The sequence below is a fragment of the Typopeltis vanoorti genome, chromosome 11 (assembly GCF_054136105.1).
Source record: "Typopeltis vanoorti isolate ZY-2024b chromosome 11, IOZ_Tvanoo_1.0, whole genome shotgun sequence".
Taxonomy (NCBI): Eukaryota; Metazoa; Arthropoda; class Arachnida; order Uropygi; family Thelyphonidae; genus Typopeltis; species Typopeltis vanoorti.
In genome coordinates, this window is record NC_143559.1 from 19,729,569 (window position 1) to 19,748,722 (window position 19,154).

The following is a 19,154-nucleotide window of genomic DNA, read 5'->3' on the forward strand; positions in this document are numbered from 1 at the left end:
TGTGAGCGAAGACTGTTGTGGGATCAAGAGGACTGGAAAAATGTGCTTTTTAGTGATGAAAGTATGTTTTGTGTGTCTCATTGTCATCAAGGGATACGTGCTTGGCATCTTAAGCGAAAAGCATTTGATAAAGAATGTTTGAAATGTTCAGTGAAATTTGCAACCTCTGTCAAGATTTATATGATGGTGATTTCCTTTTTTTCAGCAAAATTTAGCTTCTTGTCACACTTCCAAGACCATTACTAGATGGCCCAAAGAAAGGCAAATCAGTGTAATTCCTTGGCTGGCAAACTTACTAGATTTAAACCCCATTGAGAATTTGTGGGGAATTATGAAGGAACATCTTCAAGAAGTTTTCACAAGAGATAAAAATGAACTGACCATATGGGCATGTTTTGATAAAAAAAGACTGTGAACCACTAGTAAATAATATGCTCACTGTTTACGAATGGTCATAAAAGCTAAGGAGGATGCGAAAAAGTACTAATTATCATGTTGTTTCCCTTTAACTGTAATTTTTGTGCATTTATTTTTGCATTATTCTAATATTTTGAATCACTTTAAAAATGATTCTAATTTTGTGAATGTTTTCAAATAACAGTTTTCTTATAATTTATATTACATTTTTATGTATTTTTACATGGTTATATAATCTACAAAGTACGTAGATGTACATGATGCTAATTCTTACCAAATTCACATTTGGTAAGAATTGTTTTCTATGCAATAAATTAGAATTGTAAATGATTCAACATATTTTCTTTGATTATTCTAATTTTTTGATTCAGCGGTGTACTTTCACGAGAATGAAATACCTTTATGAACTGCTCATTTAACATCACTACTATATCCTCCTCCTCAGTGGTTATCATTCTACCATTCTCTCCAACCAGTATCATCCTTCAGTAATCATTCTTTCGTCTACTGGCCACATATCTAAAACCTCCCTAGGATTTCTTTCATCATCATTAGCTAATTGCTGCTCATACTACACATTTTCTACCCTTACCATTCAAGTTACCCCTGTTTCTTGCTCTTTGTACTCTTTGTGCAACTGACTATTACCACCACTCATCTTATGCTGTCTCCATAATGCCTTCTTCCAAACTGTATGCGTAAGCTCTCTTCATGAATTTATTTCACGTCCCCATTATTTGACCTCTTGATCTTTGGAATGCATTCAGGCATTGCCTCTTCCAGACAGTTCCTGAACAGTTCGCAAGTAGTGCTGACCTACTTTCCTTCCAATTCTTCATTCCATGATATAGCTGCATGCTGTCTCCTGAACTTGTCATAATCACCAGCCTTATAGTTCCACATATATCCCTTTCTCATAGAAGTCCTCATGTGGCTGGCCACCACCCAAGTAATCACTTTATGCCATTCTCCCCCAAATAAAGGATCCTCTGATGAAATAATCAAATCCAAGACCCTTGATCTGAATGTACCCTCTGTTACATACTGCCTAAGGTTGTCTTTCAGAAATCAAGAAATTCATTCTCTTTGCCCCCAAGATGTTGTCTCTTCACTCCAGTCTCTATTATCATAATTAAAATCACCTATAATGATCGCCCTTATTCTGAGTAGCTGACCAATTTGCCTATACATTTTCTTCTCACTGTCCTCCCTATTAACTGGTCTATAGCAGTGCCCAACTAGATATTTCATTCTGATCGCCTCCACCTCAGACTATACTGCTTCAAAAACCACTGCCACAGTTCACTCCTGTCATTTCTACCTTTCTACCTTTGATAGAGATAACTCCTCTGCTACCATCAACAGCATCCTCTCCCCCCCCCACCACTATATTTCCTATCCTCATGAAAAACATCATATCCTAGGATCGATCTCTGTTCCTGTCAGAATGTTATCCTCATCTAACCATGTCTCACTTATTCCAGCAATTTTTTTGGATTTCATTCAATTTCATTCCCTTTATTTTGTATACTTCTGGCATTTGTAAACATATATACCAGCTTATTTCTGGTTCTATAAAAAATATCTCCAACCTCATTCCTCGGATGAGACTCCTCCCCTTGGTCACTCATCTTTCTCATTACTGATTTTACACCTCACCTCAGACCTGTTTGTTCCCTCCCCCAAACACACACCCACCCATGGTCATCCCAATTCTTTCTTGTAAACACATACATCCACTCCTGATCCATCATCCACTCTTCTCACACAGTCTCCCTGTCCATCCTGATCTTCCCTGTTTGTCTTGTGTTATTTTTATTCTCTTCACTCGTGCCACTTGCTTCTGCATTCACAAGTTCTCCTACCCTACCTACTTCCTGTTCCACATCTCCTCTACCACTACTTGCTTCCCCAGGTCTTCCATTTACTTCAGTCATCACTGTAACTTGCAGCAACAGTTTCCCCAGCTGTTGCTGCAAGTCACATCAAATCCATTTAAATATAGCCCATCTCTTTTATACAGCTTCATCCATCCCTGAAATCTGTCATGCATTCACAAAATGAATTCCTCTTCTCTTCACACATCTCAGCTATCATCCCATCCATAATCCTTGCTCACCATCTCATGTAATCACTATCATGCCTGGGCTACACACTGACTACCTTTTATATCACACTGTTATCTTTTGCTCACCCTCAGCAACCTCCTGATATTCATTCTTACTTTCTCCTTATTGCCATTCAGATCATTTGTGCCTACAACCGCTATGCTCTTATGCTTGCTTCAATCATGCTGCTTCTACCCCCCCCTCCCCATAAAGCAAACTTTATGCACCTTCTCATTTACCACACCTCTAATAATCAAATATCCCCATACATGGTTCCCTCTTAAATCATTGAACACACACCTCTTTCACACTGCCATCTTTTATTCCAGCTTTCCTCTCCCTTCCATATATACCTGTTATTTTCCTCATTTCACTCCACAATTACCTGATCTTTGCCAACTGTGCTTTTATATTCTGAATTACTTTCTTCAGACACAAAATCTGCCAGGTCAATCACACTTTCATCCTTGCTATCTATCATGCTCGTTATCTTTCAGTCTGCCAGTTTAACTTTCACATACATTATCTTACTGCTACTTTTCAGTTACCTCATTTATACTCACTTTTATATTTCTTTCACCATTGTTTAAGCCTGGAAGTCCATTCACTCCAATGTTTTCAGTTTGATGGCTTTCAATATTAATTTCCACTACTTCACTTCTGACAAGCCTCGCATTTTTGGCTGGTGAAACATCTATGATACACACTCTCCTCCACTTCATTATCATACTACAATCTATTTTCTCTTGGCAACAAATACATAGCACGCACGCACGCGCGCGCACACACACACACACACACAACACTTCACAAAATCTCCCATGTTTAATTACCTGCACAATGATGTCTTGGTTATCTTAGTTTCTATTACATCCTCTCTTTTCTGCCTATCAACCAGCATCTGAATCTCCCAAATCCTCAGTCTGTCATCATAGGAAGTATTCAACATACTACTCATCATCTTAGTCACCTGCCTCTGGATCATCTCAGCCTCTCCTTTTCCAAAACCCTAAAAATAGATGACCTATGTAGAGTAATTCAGATCTGGCCTCAAGACTTTATAAAGAGAATGTAACTTCCTTATCTCTGCTTGCTTTCTTCAATAACCAGGTAATCCTATGAGCTGCCCTTAGTCACTCACTATTCCCCCCCCCCCCAAATACCTAGCATTCTCAGTTTCCTCGAGTACAATTCCATCAGTGTAGTACAAACATGTAATCTTTTCATCACAAAATGTATAACTTTACACTTTTCCACATTAAACTAGTATCCGTTGTCTTTTGTCCATACCATCAGCCAGTTGAAATCATTATTAGACAGCCCTCTTCATCACAATTAATTATTACACTACCAATCTTACATGATCAGCAAACAACTAATTATTATCTACAAATTAAGCAGCAGTGGTTGGTCCATGAATGCCCTGTGACACACTTCTAGTCACCCAAATTCTCTTGAATTCTGGTCCTCATATTCTACACTTTGGTATCTGTTCATCAAACCACCCTTGTATCCATATCCATCTTCATGTCACTGTGTAGCCATTCCACGTATCTGACTGAACCATCACTATTATAAAAAATAAGTAAATTACTAAGGTTATATCATTTTCAAAACCTCACAGAATATCTTCTTCTTCTTCATGTAGCTTCCTCAGTGAGAGGGTGCAGCACCAAGTCCTTCCAGTTCTCTCTGTTGGTGGCTTTCCTTTTTGTTTCTGCATAGCCATGTGATCCTGTTCATGATCTTATATCTTCGAGCCATGTCCTTCGTTTTTTTACCTCTTGATCCTTTTCCCATAATTTTTCCTTCTAAAACTGTTAGTATCCTCTGTTCTGCAGAACCTCTCAGTACATGCCCTGTGAATCTCATCTTTCTCTGGATCATTTCCTGTAATAAAGATCTCTGTGTTCTCATTCTCTGTAGGACATTTGTATTTGCCACGTGTTCTGTCCATGAGATTTTCAGAGCTCTCCTTCTTCTACTTCTTAAGTATTCTGCAAATGAGCAAGTTCTTCTCTTAGTATCAAAAACTTTCTTTCCACTCTTCTGTTCTGAACCTTTTCTTTCAAGGTTGTGTACCTGTCTCCATTCAGTATGTCATATAGCATTGTTTTCCTTACTCTTCCTCTGGATTTTTTTCCATCTATTTTTCCTTCGATGGCATCTCTGATGATTACATTTCCTCTCAGAATATGTCTAATCCAGTTTCTCTTTCTTCTTTTTATCCTCTTTAACAGACTTCTTTCTTCTTCTACTTTTTTTTAAGACTCTTCGTTAGTTATTTTATCTGTCCATTTGATTTTTTCCATCCTTCTCCAAATCCACATTTCAAAGCTTTCCAAAATCTTAATTTTTTCTTTCTTCAATGTCCAGGTTTCAGATGCACAGAGGGCAACACTCCACGCATAACATGTTATTAGTATTTTCTATCCATTTTACTTCTGAATAAATTCCATTTTCTATTAAAAGCATCTCTTCCCATCGCTATTCTTACTTTTATGTCGCTTTTACATCTTCCATCATTGCTAATCACACTTCCTAGATATTTAAATGTCTTTACTTGATTAAGTTTTTCCCCATTTATTCTGATATCCATATTTGCCTCTTTCCTTATTACTTTCATTACCTTTGTTTTTCTTATGTTAATTTTCATTCCATAATTTATTCAGGACTCCAGTAATCTGTTCAACAGATATTGTAATCCTGTTTCAGTATGGCACCACGTTTAAAAGGCCATTATATATTATCTTACTTTCTTCTTGAATATCCAGGGCTCACTTCCATATGTGAAAACTGGCCACACTAATGTTCATATAATTTTTTTCTTTGTCTCAATACCACAGAACTTCTGAGTGGATCGTTATTTTTCCAGAAGGCATCTTTAGCTATGGCTGTTCTTATTTTTATCTCTTTATCTTGCTTTCCATCTGCAGTAAAGTAGATGCCTAAATATTTGTATTCTGTTGTATGTTAAATTTTCATATTGTTAATGAATATTTCTGGCTCAGATCTGTTTTATTTTGATATTTTCATAAATTTTCATAAATTTGGTCTTTTTTGCATTTATATCTGCTCCAAACTTTTTACCTTCTTCAATTAGTAGCTGCAGTAATTTGATTAATTTGTTTGTTTTCTGCTATTAGAATGGTATCATCAGTATATCTAAGATTGTTGTATTTTATACCATTGATACTAATTCCTGTTTTTTGTTTTTCAGTCTTTTCATCACTGTCTCATTATAGATATTAAATAGATTTGGTGAAAGGATACAAGCTTGTCTGACTCCTCTTTTTATTTTCACTTCAGAAGTCTTAGAGTTAAACAGCTGCATTTTCTGTTTGGTGTAAATCATTTTTATAATCTTAAGTACGTGATCTTCTATGTCTAATTTATCTAATATATTGAAAATTTTATTATGTTTGACCCAGTTAAATGCCTTCTGAAAGTCTGAAAGCATATGTATATATTCCTATTTCTTTCAAGTGATCTTTCTATTAGTAATTTTAGTTTCCGAATAGCATTATTGGCTCCCATTCCTCTTCTGAAGGCATTCTGTTGTTCACTCAATTCACCTATTAAGGCTCTTTCAATTTCTTTGTTAACAATGGTTAAAATCATTTTAGATGCGTGGGATTTTAGGCTCATAGTTCTATCCACGCAATTTTGTGCATTGTTTTTCTTTGGAATTGGTATGAAGATAGATGTAAAAACTTCAGGTAATTATATTGTTTTATAGATGTCCTGAATGGATTCCACTAAATAGTTGTTATTATTGCCAGTCAAAGCTTTCAGCACTCAGCTGGGATATTATCGCATCCAGGGGATTTATTATTAGGAAGATTCTTAATTAAGTGTTCTATCTCCTTTCTTGTCAGTAGAGTGGCATCTGTTGTTATGTTTAACTTAAGGTGTCGTGAATCATCTATCATGTTACCATTATCATCATCATAGAGATCTGATAAGTATTCTACTCATCTTCCATTTATCTTTTCCTTATCAATGATTATGTTCTCATCTTTGTCCTTGATGTTATTAGACTGTGTACATTTTGCTTTTCCATTAAGTTCTATCACTTTCAGGAATGCTTCTCTGGTTTTGTTATTATTTTGTAATTCCTCTATCTCAGTGCACTGCCTATTTATCCAGTTTTCTTTCAATCTCCTGCATAACTGTTTGATTCTTTTATCCAATGCTTTATATCTTAATCGTTCTTCTTCATTTGCTCCTCTTTTCCATGTTCTTCTTTCATCGATAAGGTTGATTACTTGTGTTATCCATGGTTTTTTTTTTTCTTTCTTCATGTTTATTGGTGTGATTTTTAGCAGATGTTATGATAGCTGCTTGTAGTCTATTTGATTGAGAGGGTTCATTTTCGTTTTGCAACTGTACAAAAACAACAGTTCTGAAACATTTTCATTAAATTTTGATTTTACTATTCGATTTTGTACCATTTGCGGGTTTGACTTCTTTTAATTTTTATTGTTTTCAGGCGAATATTCATCTTAATTAAAACCAGTCTATGATCAGATCCACTGTCAGCACTTGGCATCACCTTTGAGTTCCGTATTCCATCGAAGTAAAGATTACTGACTACAATATAGTCTAATTGATTTTTATCTTCCGTCTGGACTTTCCCACATGTATCTTGCTGTTGGTTTTTGCTCAGAATAAGTGTTAGTTATGATGAGACTGTGCTTGTTACAGAAATCAATCAGTTTTTGTCCTCTCTCATTCTGAATTCCAAGTCCAAATGGACCTATGTTTGTAGATGTTCTCTCTGATTAAACTTTTGCATTCCAGTCACCCATAGCACAAATAACTCGATCTTTCTTGCTTCCAACTTCCTTTATACACCATTCTATTTCATCTTACATGTTATCCATTTCTGCTACCTGATTCTGTTCTGTAGGAGCATATATTTGAATGATCAGCATATCTCTAGGTTTAGACTTCACTAGAATTGCCATTATTCTATCTGATTTTTTGATGACATGGATAATGTTTTTATTATTTTTCTTTTATACAATGAACGCTACACCTCTCCTTGATATTTCACCACCTGACGTATATACTTTATATATCTTGCCATTTGGAAATTTCAACTCAAAATCTGATGATCCTTTCCAAAAGGTTTCACTTATTCCTAGTATACTAATATTCAATCTCTCTCATTACTTTAGCCAATTTCCCACATTTATTCAATCCTCTTACATTTTAAAATTTGTTATCTTAGTCTTGGAGCTTCCTTTATTCAGAAAAACTGTTTTGTTCTCCTTCTGCTCCCTTGGAACTTGATAAGAGCTGAGAACATCCTATTGGAAGCAGTGCTAATTCCTTCTGATTATTCATAATATGTGAACTGATATGCTGGCCTGGTTGGCCGAGTTAGCATATCCGCTCTCAAGCCAAAAGGCTGCAGGTTTGAATCCTGCCATGGGCATGGATGTTTGTGATTGTCTGTGAAAATACTTGTAGTGGTGGTAGGTTGTAGATGGTGTAGTTGCGTTTCGTTGTAGTTGGTGGATTGAGTGGTGAAGACCGAGAGCTGTAGATTTGGTGCCCTCCCTCGATGAGACTTTGGACTCCCTGGAGGTGTCACATAATAATAATAATAATATCTCATCTAGCCCCATTGCTATATTTGCATTGAGATTCTGCATTATTCTAGATACTTTTAAAAACTTCTGTTGTTCCCACCCAGTTCCCATCATAGCAATATCTTCACTTGGATGACTGACCCTTGTATGATCACTCAGGATCTCAACCACTTTGTCTGTTTCTCTCACCTTATTACCATCAGATGGTTTTGGTTCATTATGGCCAGTGTGTCATAAAATCCCCCCCGCCCAAAAAAAAGTGTATGTATTTTAAAAAAATCTGCTAATGCCTTTTATTTCCTTATAGGGAGAACAGGCAAGGCCGTTTTAACCATATCTAACTTTTGGAGACTGAGTGTGCAGTTGATTCTCTACTGGTAGCCAATCAGAGATAGCTGGCCCAAGGCTATCACTAATTTTAAGTGGCATCTAGTGAATAGACAGCTAACAAGTGCTGCCACCTTGTGGTCCCTAACACAATGTGTTATCATCTGAAATAGTGTGGATTCTATAGTTGATTTTCTTGCATTTACATGATGAAAAACCTGAGTTAATGGAGGAAAAACCTGCTGTCTGTGACAGAGATCGATTAACTTGGGAACCAGTTGAAGAAAGGCTTAGAAAAAGTTCCTCTAGTCAGCAACTAGAATTAAACTTAGGTCTTTCTTGTGACAGCCTAGTGCCGTGGAAGTTAAATGCCACTTCCACTAACCTACGTGGACCTTTATTTTTATTTCTGATATAAAAAAACATAAAAACTAAAAATAACAATAGTGCCAAATCTGACTCTTTTCTCTCTGGATTTGCCACTGTATATGCACAGATATGATGCATGCTCATTATATCTATGTTTCTTATAGTATTTTTTTACAGTATGTGCTATATGTGTATGTTGCCAATGTATATGTAGTTCACTGAAGAATTACAGCTTCATATCAAAGACTGTTTTATACTGTATTGTTTCAAATGTTTACTTATAGGGTTATTGATTTAGGCGTGATGACACCTTGCGAAAAAATTCTCAAAACTGCTATTGAAGAAGATGCAGGTAAGTAGCTCATATCATGAATTGAATGTAAGATTCTGTCATTAATTATGAATTGAAAAGTAAAGTTCCTTTGATTTTTAGAAATAGCTCTGCTTGATGTAAAAACATTTTTACTAGCTTGACATTTCATTCCTTTGAAACCTTCCAAACTATTTGCTTAATCTTGTGCTTTTTCATTGCCAGTGAAAAATCTATAACTCTTTCACCATTTTTAGTGCATTTCACAATTATTACAGATTTTTTTCCCCCATCATTACCAAATGAGAGTCTGTGGAATTTATGGCTGATTAACTCCATGTTCTTTTTGAAGAGTTGAAGGTCTAGTCTTTTTGGAATAGTTCATGATGAAGGCTGTTCCAGAAAAGGTAGATGGTACAAAAGAAGCAGCATGTTTGGTCAGTTAGCAGCTGACCAATAAGTAAATGTTAGGCAGCAGTTTTTCATGTTACTGTACTTTTTGCAGAAATCTGGGAAATGATGCCATTCCTTCTAAATAGTGCTTGTGGAAATATGTGTGAAAAAGACACAATGTAGAAACTAACCATTATTAAGATAATGGCTAGGGAGTCTGAGGGGAGTAAACAATTTTAAATGGTATCAAGAATTTTTCAATCAGCTTTTGGTACACCATCACAAATATGAGAGTAGTATTCTAAGGCTTACCAGATTCAGAATTTGTACAGAGCTAGTATAAATTAAAGATGCCAAGAAATTATATTCTTAGTTTAATCCTTTATCCAGTGTAATCAAACAAAATTTGCTTACACTTGCTTACAAATTTGCTTACGAAAAAAAAAAAAAAAAAAACTGAAGTAATTTCAGGACTGGGCAACTCGTATATAGAAGCTAATGTCTTCACATCACTTGCCTTAGTATCCCATTATACAAAGCACATATCCTTACAGACATGTATAATGCTATGTATTATGGGAAGAGTCACTACCATGACCGGTTTCGACTTGATCGAGGTCTCATCAATGGGAGTCAGGTTGAAACCGGTCATGGTAGTGATCCTTTCCATAATGCATAACATTATACATGTCCGTAAGGATATGTGCTTTGCATTATGGAATACTAAGGCAAGTGATGCGAAGTCATTAGTCTCTATGTACAAGTTACTTAGTCCTGAAGTTACTTCAGGTGCAAACTTTGTTTGCTTGCACTTGGATAAAGGATTAAACCAAAAATATAATTTCTTTGCATCTTTAATTTATAGTATAACTAAGTAGAAAAATTTCCTACAGAGCTAGTAGTTGGACAGGTGTGAAATAATGTCTTGAATGAAAAGAATAGCAAGTTTTTTGGAGGTTGAGAACTCCTCCCTCAGCCTCCAGAAGAAAAGGCTAGAGGTAAGTGTCAGTCCAAGAAGAGAGAGTGAGAGATCTGGTCTTGAGATTTGTGCTGAGTGTTATCAAAGGTAAGGACAGAAACATCTTTTTTTTTGTTAGAAAAAAAGGAACAAATTACAATTTGGAAGTATTGAAATAAAGGTGACTTATTTGTCATCAGCTCCCACTGAATGATGGCACTTAAAATCTGTGATTAGAGCACTGGTTATAGATGACCTTGAATCTTGGTGTGTTTGAGCACTTCAGGCTTTCTTATAGGAGTAGGAAGAATGGAGAGTGCTCGCAACATAAAACTATGGATAAGGTTTGAGATCAGTAGAGATTGTTTATGTATGGAAGAATATGGGTGATATAGCATATAATTATTATTATTAGGAGGATTATAAGTGTATCTCAATGAAGTCAAAAGACTTCATTGAAATGCCTATAGTCTCAGAAATTTCATGCACTTTGACTCACCGGTCATCCGATACCATATCGTGCACTTGATCAATGATTTCTGGTGTTAAACTTTTTGGACGTCCTTCACGTGGACCATCTTCAAGGCTAGTTCAGCCATGTTTAAACTCGGCAGCCCATTTCTTAATTGTCAAAAATGATGGAGAAAAGTGCCCATGAACTTTTATGAAGTTCGAATGAATTTCTTTTGGCGTTAAATCTTCTTTTACAAAGAATTTTATAACCGCAAGGTACTAAATTTTATCCATTTCAAGGGATAACCCTTTTGCTTCAGAACTGTATAAAACAAACTACTTGATAAAATGACTTGCAATCTCACATGAATGCTTATGACAGATGTACCAACTAAGAAAAAAAAATCGTGCCGATAGTGTTTCCATCTATGGTCGAGGCAGACCATAGATGGTCTTTTCACCCTCGTACATGTCCGTTAAGGATATGTGCTTTGTGTTATGGGATACTCAGGCAAGTGATGTGAAGTCCTTAGCTTTTATATATGAGTTACCTAGTCTTGAAATTATTTCAGGTGCAAACTTCGTTTGCTTACACTTAGATAACGGATTAAACCAAGAATATAATTTCTTGGCATCTTTAATTTATATTTTTGACTACTATCTTTTCTTCCCCATAAGGTGTAAAGGAGTAGATGCTTTCTTCCTATAATCTCTTTCAGCATTTTCCTAAGGTTATTGCTATTACTACTTAAACCGAAACCAAGCATGTCAAAAAATGGAATACTGTTGCAAATCAACTAAAATCCAATATAAAAACTTCCCTGTTCCCATCCTATATCCCAGTTATACCAGTACTTCCCAGAAAGAATATTTTTAGCTCAATAGTGATCCTTTCTATTCATCTTCTGATGAATAGAAAGGATGTTCTCACAATGGTAAGCAGTACCACTTCACACCAGATCAAGTGTTGTCTAGAATCACAGGAAAGACTAAAATGACTTTAATCTGTAAAGAGTACATTAGCCGATTGGTGTCTTGTCTAATTTTTATGGATACTGCACCACTAAAAAGGTGATGAACTCTATAATGAACTGTGGATAAAGGGACTCAGACTACATGGCTTTGGGTGTATAGGCCTACTTGTCGCAGATGTCTTGTCACACTTTGAATGGAGCCAAATTGCAAGCTGACACGCTGTGCTGCATTGATTACATTTCGCTGTTATAATCAAAGATCTGTCTTCATGCTCTGTGTTAGAGTAAGGGTGATGTCTTAGCAAACATCGGGGATACATTCATTGGTTTTAAAATGCTGCCCAGAGCCTAGATACAATGCTATGTGAGATTCCAAACTCTCTGGCAATATCAGTAATTCTGTGACCATCTTCAAACTTTCCAATAATTCTTCTCTGTGTGAAATCTTCTAAATGATGTCTTTGAGATATTACAAGACATCAAAGTTTGCAACTTTATTCCTTCACAAAAAGAGCTTCCTTCAAATACAGTTTGCTTACCACAGTCTTTTGCCTTTTATCCTGTTGAGTGTGAACTGTTTATGCACGATTTGAAAATTGGAATGTGTACCTGCTTTCTACTCAAAATCATCAGTTATACAAATTCTCACGAGGTGATTCATCTGAATTTGCAGTAGTAATCTTCAGAAATCGTATTTCTCCTTTGCTTTTGGACACCAGTATAGTATCTTACTATATAATAATAATAATAGTCATTATTATTATTATTACAATATCATTACAATGAAGCTTGGTTGCAAATTGAAAGAGCAAAAGTCGAGGATGAAACAATCTGCGCCATGGAAAATCTGGTTAGAACGAAAAGTCAACAAACTTCGAACTGATCTGAGCAACTTAAAGAGTTTTAAAGAAGAAAGGCTTAAAAATAATAACATCAAAAACAAACTGATTAACACATATAATTTGGCCAACAAAACAATTGCTGAAGTTACCTAAGAGCTAAAATAAAGAATTACAGTGACTGCACAGAAAATTAAAAGATATGAAGCAAGAATAAACCAATATATACAAAATATGCAATTTCGACAGAACCAATGTCAGTTCTTTCAGTCTCTCCAGAGAAATACAAATGCAAACCATCATTCACCAGGGAAAAGAAGAAACACTCAAATTTTGGAAGTCGATCTGGGATAATCCATCATGGATTAAGGAAATAGAATCAGAAATGAAACAAAAACAAATGCAAAATGTCATTATCACTAAAGAAATGGTCAGTGCTCAAGCTAGAAAATTAAAAAACTGGAGTGCACCTGGCAAAGATGATACATGGATTTTGGTTAAAGCATCTAACCAGTCTACATGATTGAATGGTAGAACAATTTAATTATTTGTTGCAGTCAGTCTCAGTGGAAGACTGGATGATATCTGGGCACACTTTTCTCTTCATGAAAGATAAGGATGCAGACCCAAGTAACTATTGTCCAATAACATGCCTACCACCTATGTTTAAGCTGTTCACTGCAATCATAGCAAATTCCATATACCACTGCTTATCAGATAATCAGATTTATCCGATTGAACAAAAAGGCAGTTTTCAAAAGTCTAGAGGAACAAAAGACCAGATCCTTATTAATAAAATGATTCTCAGAAATTCAAAAAGACAAAAAAACTAACTTAAACATGGCATGGATAGACTACAAGAAAGCATTCGATTCTCTCCCACACTCCTGGATCCTAAAATCACTAAAATATTTGGAATTAGCAAAAACATGTTCGTTTCTGACTGCTGTCATGAAATCATGGAAAACAACTTTAATAGTGAATAATGAACTATCAGCATTAAATGTGGAATTTTCCAAGGTGATTCCTTGTCACCATTGCTCTTCAACATTTCTTTGATACCTTTGTCTATGATTCTGAAGAAAACAAAACTTGGATATGAAATTCTTAAATGTAATATTAAAATTTCCCATCAATTGTATATGGATGACTTGAAGTTATATGGAAAATTGGCCTAGCAAATAGACTCTTTACTGAACACAGTTCGTATTTTCAGTCAGGACATCGAAATGGAATTTGGTTTAGATAAATGCGCAATTTTATCTATTAAACAAGGAAAAATTAATGACAATAGCAGTTTTAATTTTGATCAAGAGAAATATATAAAAGCAATTTCAGCTGGCGAACATGTAAATACCTAGGAATATTAGAAGCCAATGATATTCTCCACTCGAAAGTTAAACAACAGGCAGCATCAGAATACATCAAAAGGGTTAGAACTATTCTGAAAAAAAAACTAAATGGATTAAACACAATTAGAGCAATGAATTCTTGGACTATACCAGTGATCCGATACAAAGCTGGCATAATAGATTGGACAAACTGGACCGCAAAACTAGAAAACTAATGACTATGCATCATGCATTACATCCACAAAGTGATGTTGATCGGTTGTACCTACCAAGGAGAATAGGTGGACGGGGTCTGCTGCAAGTGAGACAGACTATGGAAGAAGAAGAAATTAGTTTAAAAAGTTACATCAACAATAGCTCTGAGCCAATGCTTCAAGCAATTACACAAGAGGGCCTTCAAAAGCAACAGGAAACAAATCTGTTTACAAAAAGGAACAATGAAATAACCGATATGTGCGTGAAAAATAAGCCCTTGCATGGCCAATTTCTTCGAGATACTGAGGACAAAATTGACATGAGCAAGACGTGGCAATAAAATTCTCTGGGACTTTAGAATACAAACTGATCAGCATTTGGAACACAATAGACCTGACATCACAATTATTGAATATTGACAGGTTTGGATTATTGATATCACAGTACCCAGTGATAACAACATTAACAACAAAGAACTGGAAAAAAATGACTAAATATTGAGATCTGGCAATCGAAGTTGGCTGACTGTAGCTTAAACACACCAAAGTTATCCCAATAGTTATCGGTGCACTTGGTGCAACTTCAAAGAAGCTATCCAACTATTTACAGCAATTAAATGTCAACGAAGTGACCCCATATGACCTACAAAAAACAGCGTTACTTGGAGCAGTTCATATTTTACGACGCTACCTGACGGACTATTCTTAGATTCTTGGGTAGAATCTGAATTGTTCTGTATCACCAGTCAAATATTTTTGTTTATATGATATCTTGTTGTGACTGTGTATCAATTATGTGAATAAAATAATAATAATAATCTTCAATACTTACAGATTGATCTTTAAGGTCCATGACCTACCTGGATCTTTCTTAACCATAATTTTTAGAATAAGCGAGACATAATGTCACATCCTAGGAAGACTTAATATCAAAATATAAGTTCTCGATCTCAATTTTTTCCTATGTTTTTCTGGTATCTGTCAAAAAAGAAAAAAGGAAAAAAATTATAACATTCTTGTCTTCTAGATATTGTTGGTCTCTCTGGCCTTATTACACCCTCTCTAGAAGAAATGGTATTTGTTGCAAAAGAAATGAATAGGCTTGGATTCAAAATACCACTTCTAATTGGTGGTGCTACAACTTCAAGGTAAAGTAATTTTTAAGTTTATAGTCATTAGCATTAACATGCCTCCGAGAGAATTAAAAGATTCACAGAATAATGTATCTAGAACAAGATATCGTATTAATATTTGTGATTATTATTAACCTTTTTATTTAGTTATATACATTTTAAACAATGCAGTAGGGAGGCAAATTAGTTGGGTTTAACAAAAATTCTCCATGGCTCCATTGAAGTTTTTTGCTAAGTGAAAATCAGATGCCTTACATGCTCTTTTGTTCTCTCCCTCTTCATTTTCAGTGATTTATGGAGTCTACACAACTGATTCAAATAATAGCTTCGTTGATTTCAATACATCATTAAACTGTTAAAACAAGATTTGACTTTGATATTACTCTCTACCCAAACATGCTTCTGCGCACACACACGCACACACACACAAATCACCACCTTCACATTAAAATAAATTAATAGCATATTAAAAATATTCAGAAAATTACTCATATTTGCTGGACTGGTTGGCCAACAGTTAGTTGTTCTCCATCCAAGAGGCTGTGGGTTTGAATCCTGCCTTGGACATGGAGGCCTGCTTATTACCCCACTTATATTGGAGACTAAAGTGGCTTGAAAAAGTTCCATGTTTGGTCTCTAGAGCAGGGTTTCCAGACTATGTAAGAAATAAATAAAAATACAAAATATATATTAAATTAATTAAAAAAAATTTAGCCCACCTACCCTGTGAATGTACTATAGATTTACAAATAAACTCTTTTTGTGAATTGGAACCTCTTGATTAAAGCCACTTACAGTTTCAGCTTTTTCTAATTCCATCACTTGTTCTGAGAAATTAATAGATATCATGAGTGTCCTTGGGACAGAAATGGAAGCTTTCCATACAGTGTTTCTTTGAATGTTAAAACAGATCTCTTTATTACTTTTCAGATTTTTTTTATTATTATTTAACTTTTCCAGTCAAAGGAATCACCTTGTTGAGATCCACTTGTCAGAATCCTCTGTTAAGACACTTCTGACTATCAAGTTTTCAAAAAAATTTCCTACAACAAAATTCTCTGGTTTGCATTCTCAGACTTCCATTCTTTCTCTCTTCTTGTTTTCTCTCATTATTATGGCATAATTACCATAAAGGAAGAAAAAGTCACAAAACAGAAAAATGTTCCTACAAAATAACCAAATTGTATTTACCTTTGAATGTGATCCACATCCACTGGTCGAGTGTCCAGCAAGTCAGCAAATCTTTCCTTTTGTTCAGCATATTAATGTTATTGCATTGCAACTGATGGGAATTCTGTGTTTCTGTGGATTCATTACAGACCTCTTTCTCTTCAGAAACTACACACAAACTGGATATTACAAACTGTCATTACAAACTCGTTTTGTATTATCACTGTTATCCGAGCTATTTTTCTGTTTAAAGAAGGTACCAATGTTGAAATACCATACTTACTCGAATATAACTTGCACCCCTGATTTTACTTTTTGAAAAAAAGAAAGTTTCGCATACCTCACACATGATAAAAAGCTTAAATACATTCATGTCAGGCAATAATAACTCGCTTGCAGCAGTAAACAACATGCTCTCCCCAACAGCCACTATACTGCAGAGGCAAGATAAACGAGTACTTTTATTATGTCAGTGAATAAGGTATCAGCAGTCTGTGTAATATACTTCTCAACAAATAGTGCGATTAGAGACAACTGGGATAAACTAATTAATGAATCACATGTCCCCTCATCATACAGAAACTATGCTGTATAGACTGAAGCAAAACCATATGTTGCACCAGCAAACACAGTATCTAACTAAAAACTATTATTATTAATTAGATGTGTGTGAGTTCAACTGCCCCAAAGCAGCAATAAAATTCAACTGAACGTGTTAAAATTTGTAAACGTTGGCTCTTTATTTTAAAACTAAGAAATATATATATAATGAATGTTGTTATGGCAGTTTCACATATTATTGGAATTTGGTTAAAGAGAGTTAGCATTTCAGCTCAATTGTCGGCTATACTTTCATCTTTTGGACGTGCGATCTTTTGATAATACTGCACCAATCATATGCACATTTTAATAACCTGCCATTGCTGTCTGTTTCACATTAGGCTTAATTATTGTAAAGGGAGAAAAGTCACATAACAGAAAAATGTTCTGGGTCCGGTGCATAAAAAAGTTCCTGGGCTGGGCCCCGGAGAGCCCTGGCTGAATTTAACCACTGGGTAACGACCCCTTGCCAACTTAAATGTCTCAATCATACACCCTCTCTTCCTCTTATTTGAATGAATCTGAAATGGGTTGCCAGAGATGGTCATGGGTGTTTTTTCATTGAATGAGTTTATTAATGTAAATTAATAAACTCATTAATTTTTTAATGAGTTTATTAATTATAATAAACTCATTAAATGAGTTTAGTATAAACTCATTTAATGCAATAATGAGAAGGACACTAACCTGCAGAGATAAAAGGGTTATCATTCTATTGTATAAGACTCTGATCAGACCACACTTAGACTATTTTTCTCAGATTGATTTGGTCCCCAGGATTTGAAGAGAATAAATTAACTGTGGAAAGAGTACAAAGGCGGATAACAAAGATGGTTTCAGGACTGTGTAATGTTAGTTATGAGGATCGGCTGAGGGAATGTGGACTGCAGAGTTTGGTGGATAGAAGAAGGAGATGTGATATGATTGAGACTTTTAAACTGTTGAAAGGTGGTTACAGGGTTGACACTGGGGAGTTCTTTCGCTTGGTTGAACAGCGGGAAGGAGTGATGACAAGGGGCCATCCCTGGAAGTTACGAAAGAAAAACCAGCAAGAGGGTGAGGAGTGGTTTCTTTGCATGGAGGGTGGTTGAAACATGGAATGCATTGCCTGATGGAGTGGTGAGAGCGAGAATGGTCAATGAGTTTAAGGAGTGATACAATAGACTTTGTGTTTCCTAGGAGGGACCTCCCACGATGAGTCTTTTGACTCCATGGAGGCCTGGATAATAATAATAATAATAATAATTAAGCAATACAATAATGTATTATGAATAATGGTTTGTGTCAGCATTCCTTGGATGAATTTTTGGACTTAATGAAGGTTCTTGTATAACAATAGTGATAAATCCAAGCAGCATACAAGATGCTGCTTACATGTTCGAACTAGTTTTGATATATGGATTTGGTGTATAAATGAATGGTTTGTCTGTAAATCTGTAGTAATATTCATACCATGGATGGGATAGGGATTTTGTTATTTTTTTATTAATTTTTTTTTTTGGTATTTTTTATTTATTGTGAGTGTGGCAATGGTCTTGCAGTGGGCAATAAAATTCATCTCCCACTTAAAGACAATCAGAAACATTCATTGTTTAAAATAAAGAGCCAAGAGGCTTCAATTCGGCAACATAAAAATTTTTTAAATTAAGTGGATATGAAATCCCACATTATTTCAAAACCGAATAAGAAACTCAAAGCTAGAAATCTGATCTAAGAGTTTCATGCCAAATACAGAAACTATATAAAGTTCGGCGAGTCCAAGCGTAAGCCAACATCTGTTGCAAAGGTGGAGCAAGATCCAATCACCATTTTTGGTATTTACCCAAAATGTAAAACAACAGCTCCTAGGAGATGTATTACTGTTCTACATTATGAGAGAAGGTCACTACCCAGACTGGTTTCGACCTTTTTTGAGGTTTCATCAGTGAGTAGGTAGACCTGAGTAATACCAAGATGG

The 19,154-nt window shown here is 35.3% G+C and overlaps 1 protein-coding gene across 3 annotated transcripts in view; it reads left to right on the top strand.

The window, feature by feature from the left end:
- LOC150101351 (methionine synthase-like) overlaps positions 1 to 19,154 on the top strand; it is an 815,136-nt gene that overhangs the window by 538,901 nt on the left and 257,081 nt on the right. For all 3 annotated transcript variants that reach the window (XM_090400909.1, XM_090400910.1, XM_090400911.1), the window contains exons 24-25: positions 9,106 to 9,173; positions 15,322 to 15,442. In XM_090400909.1, coding sequence (XP_090257035.1) covers positions 9,106 to 9,173; positions 15,322 to 15,442 — 189 coding nt within the window. The remainder of the gene's footprint in view (positions 1 to 9,105; positions 9,174 to 15,321; positions 15,443 to 19,154) is intronic.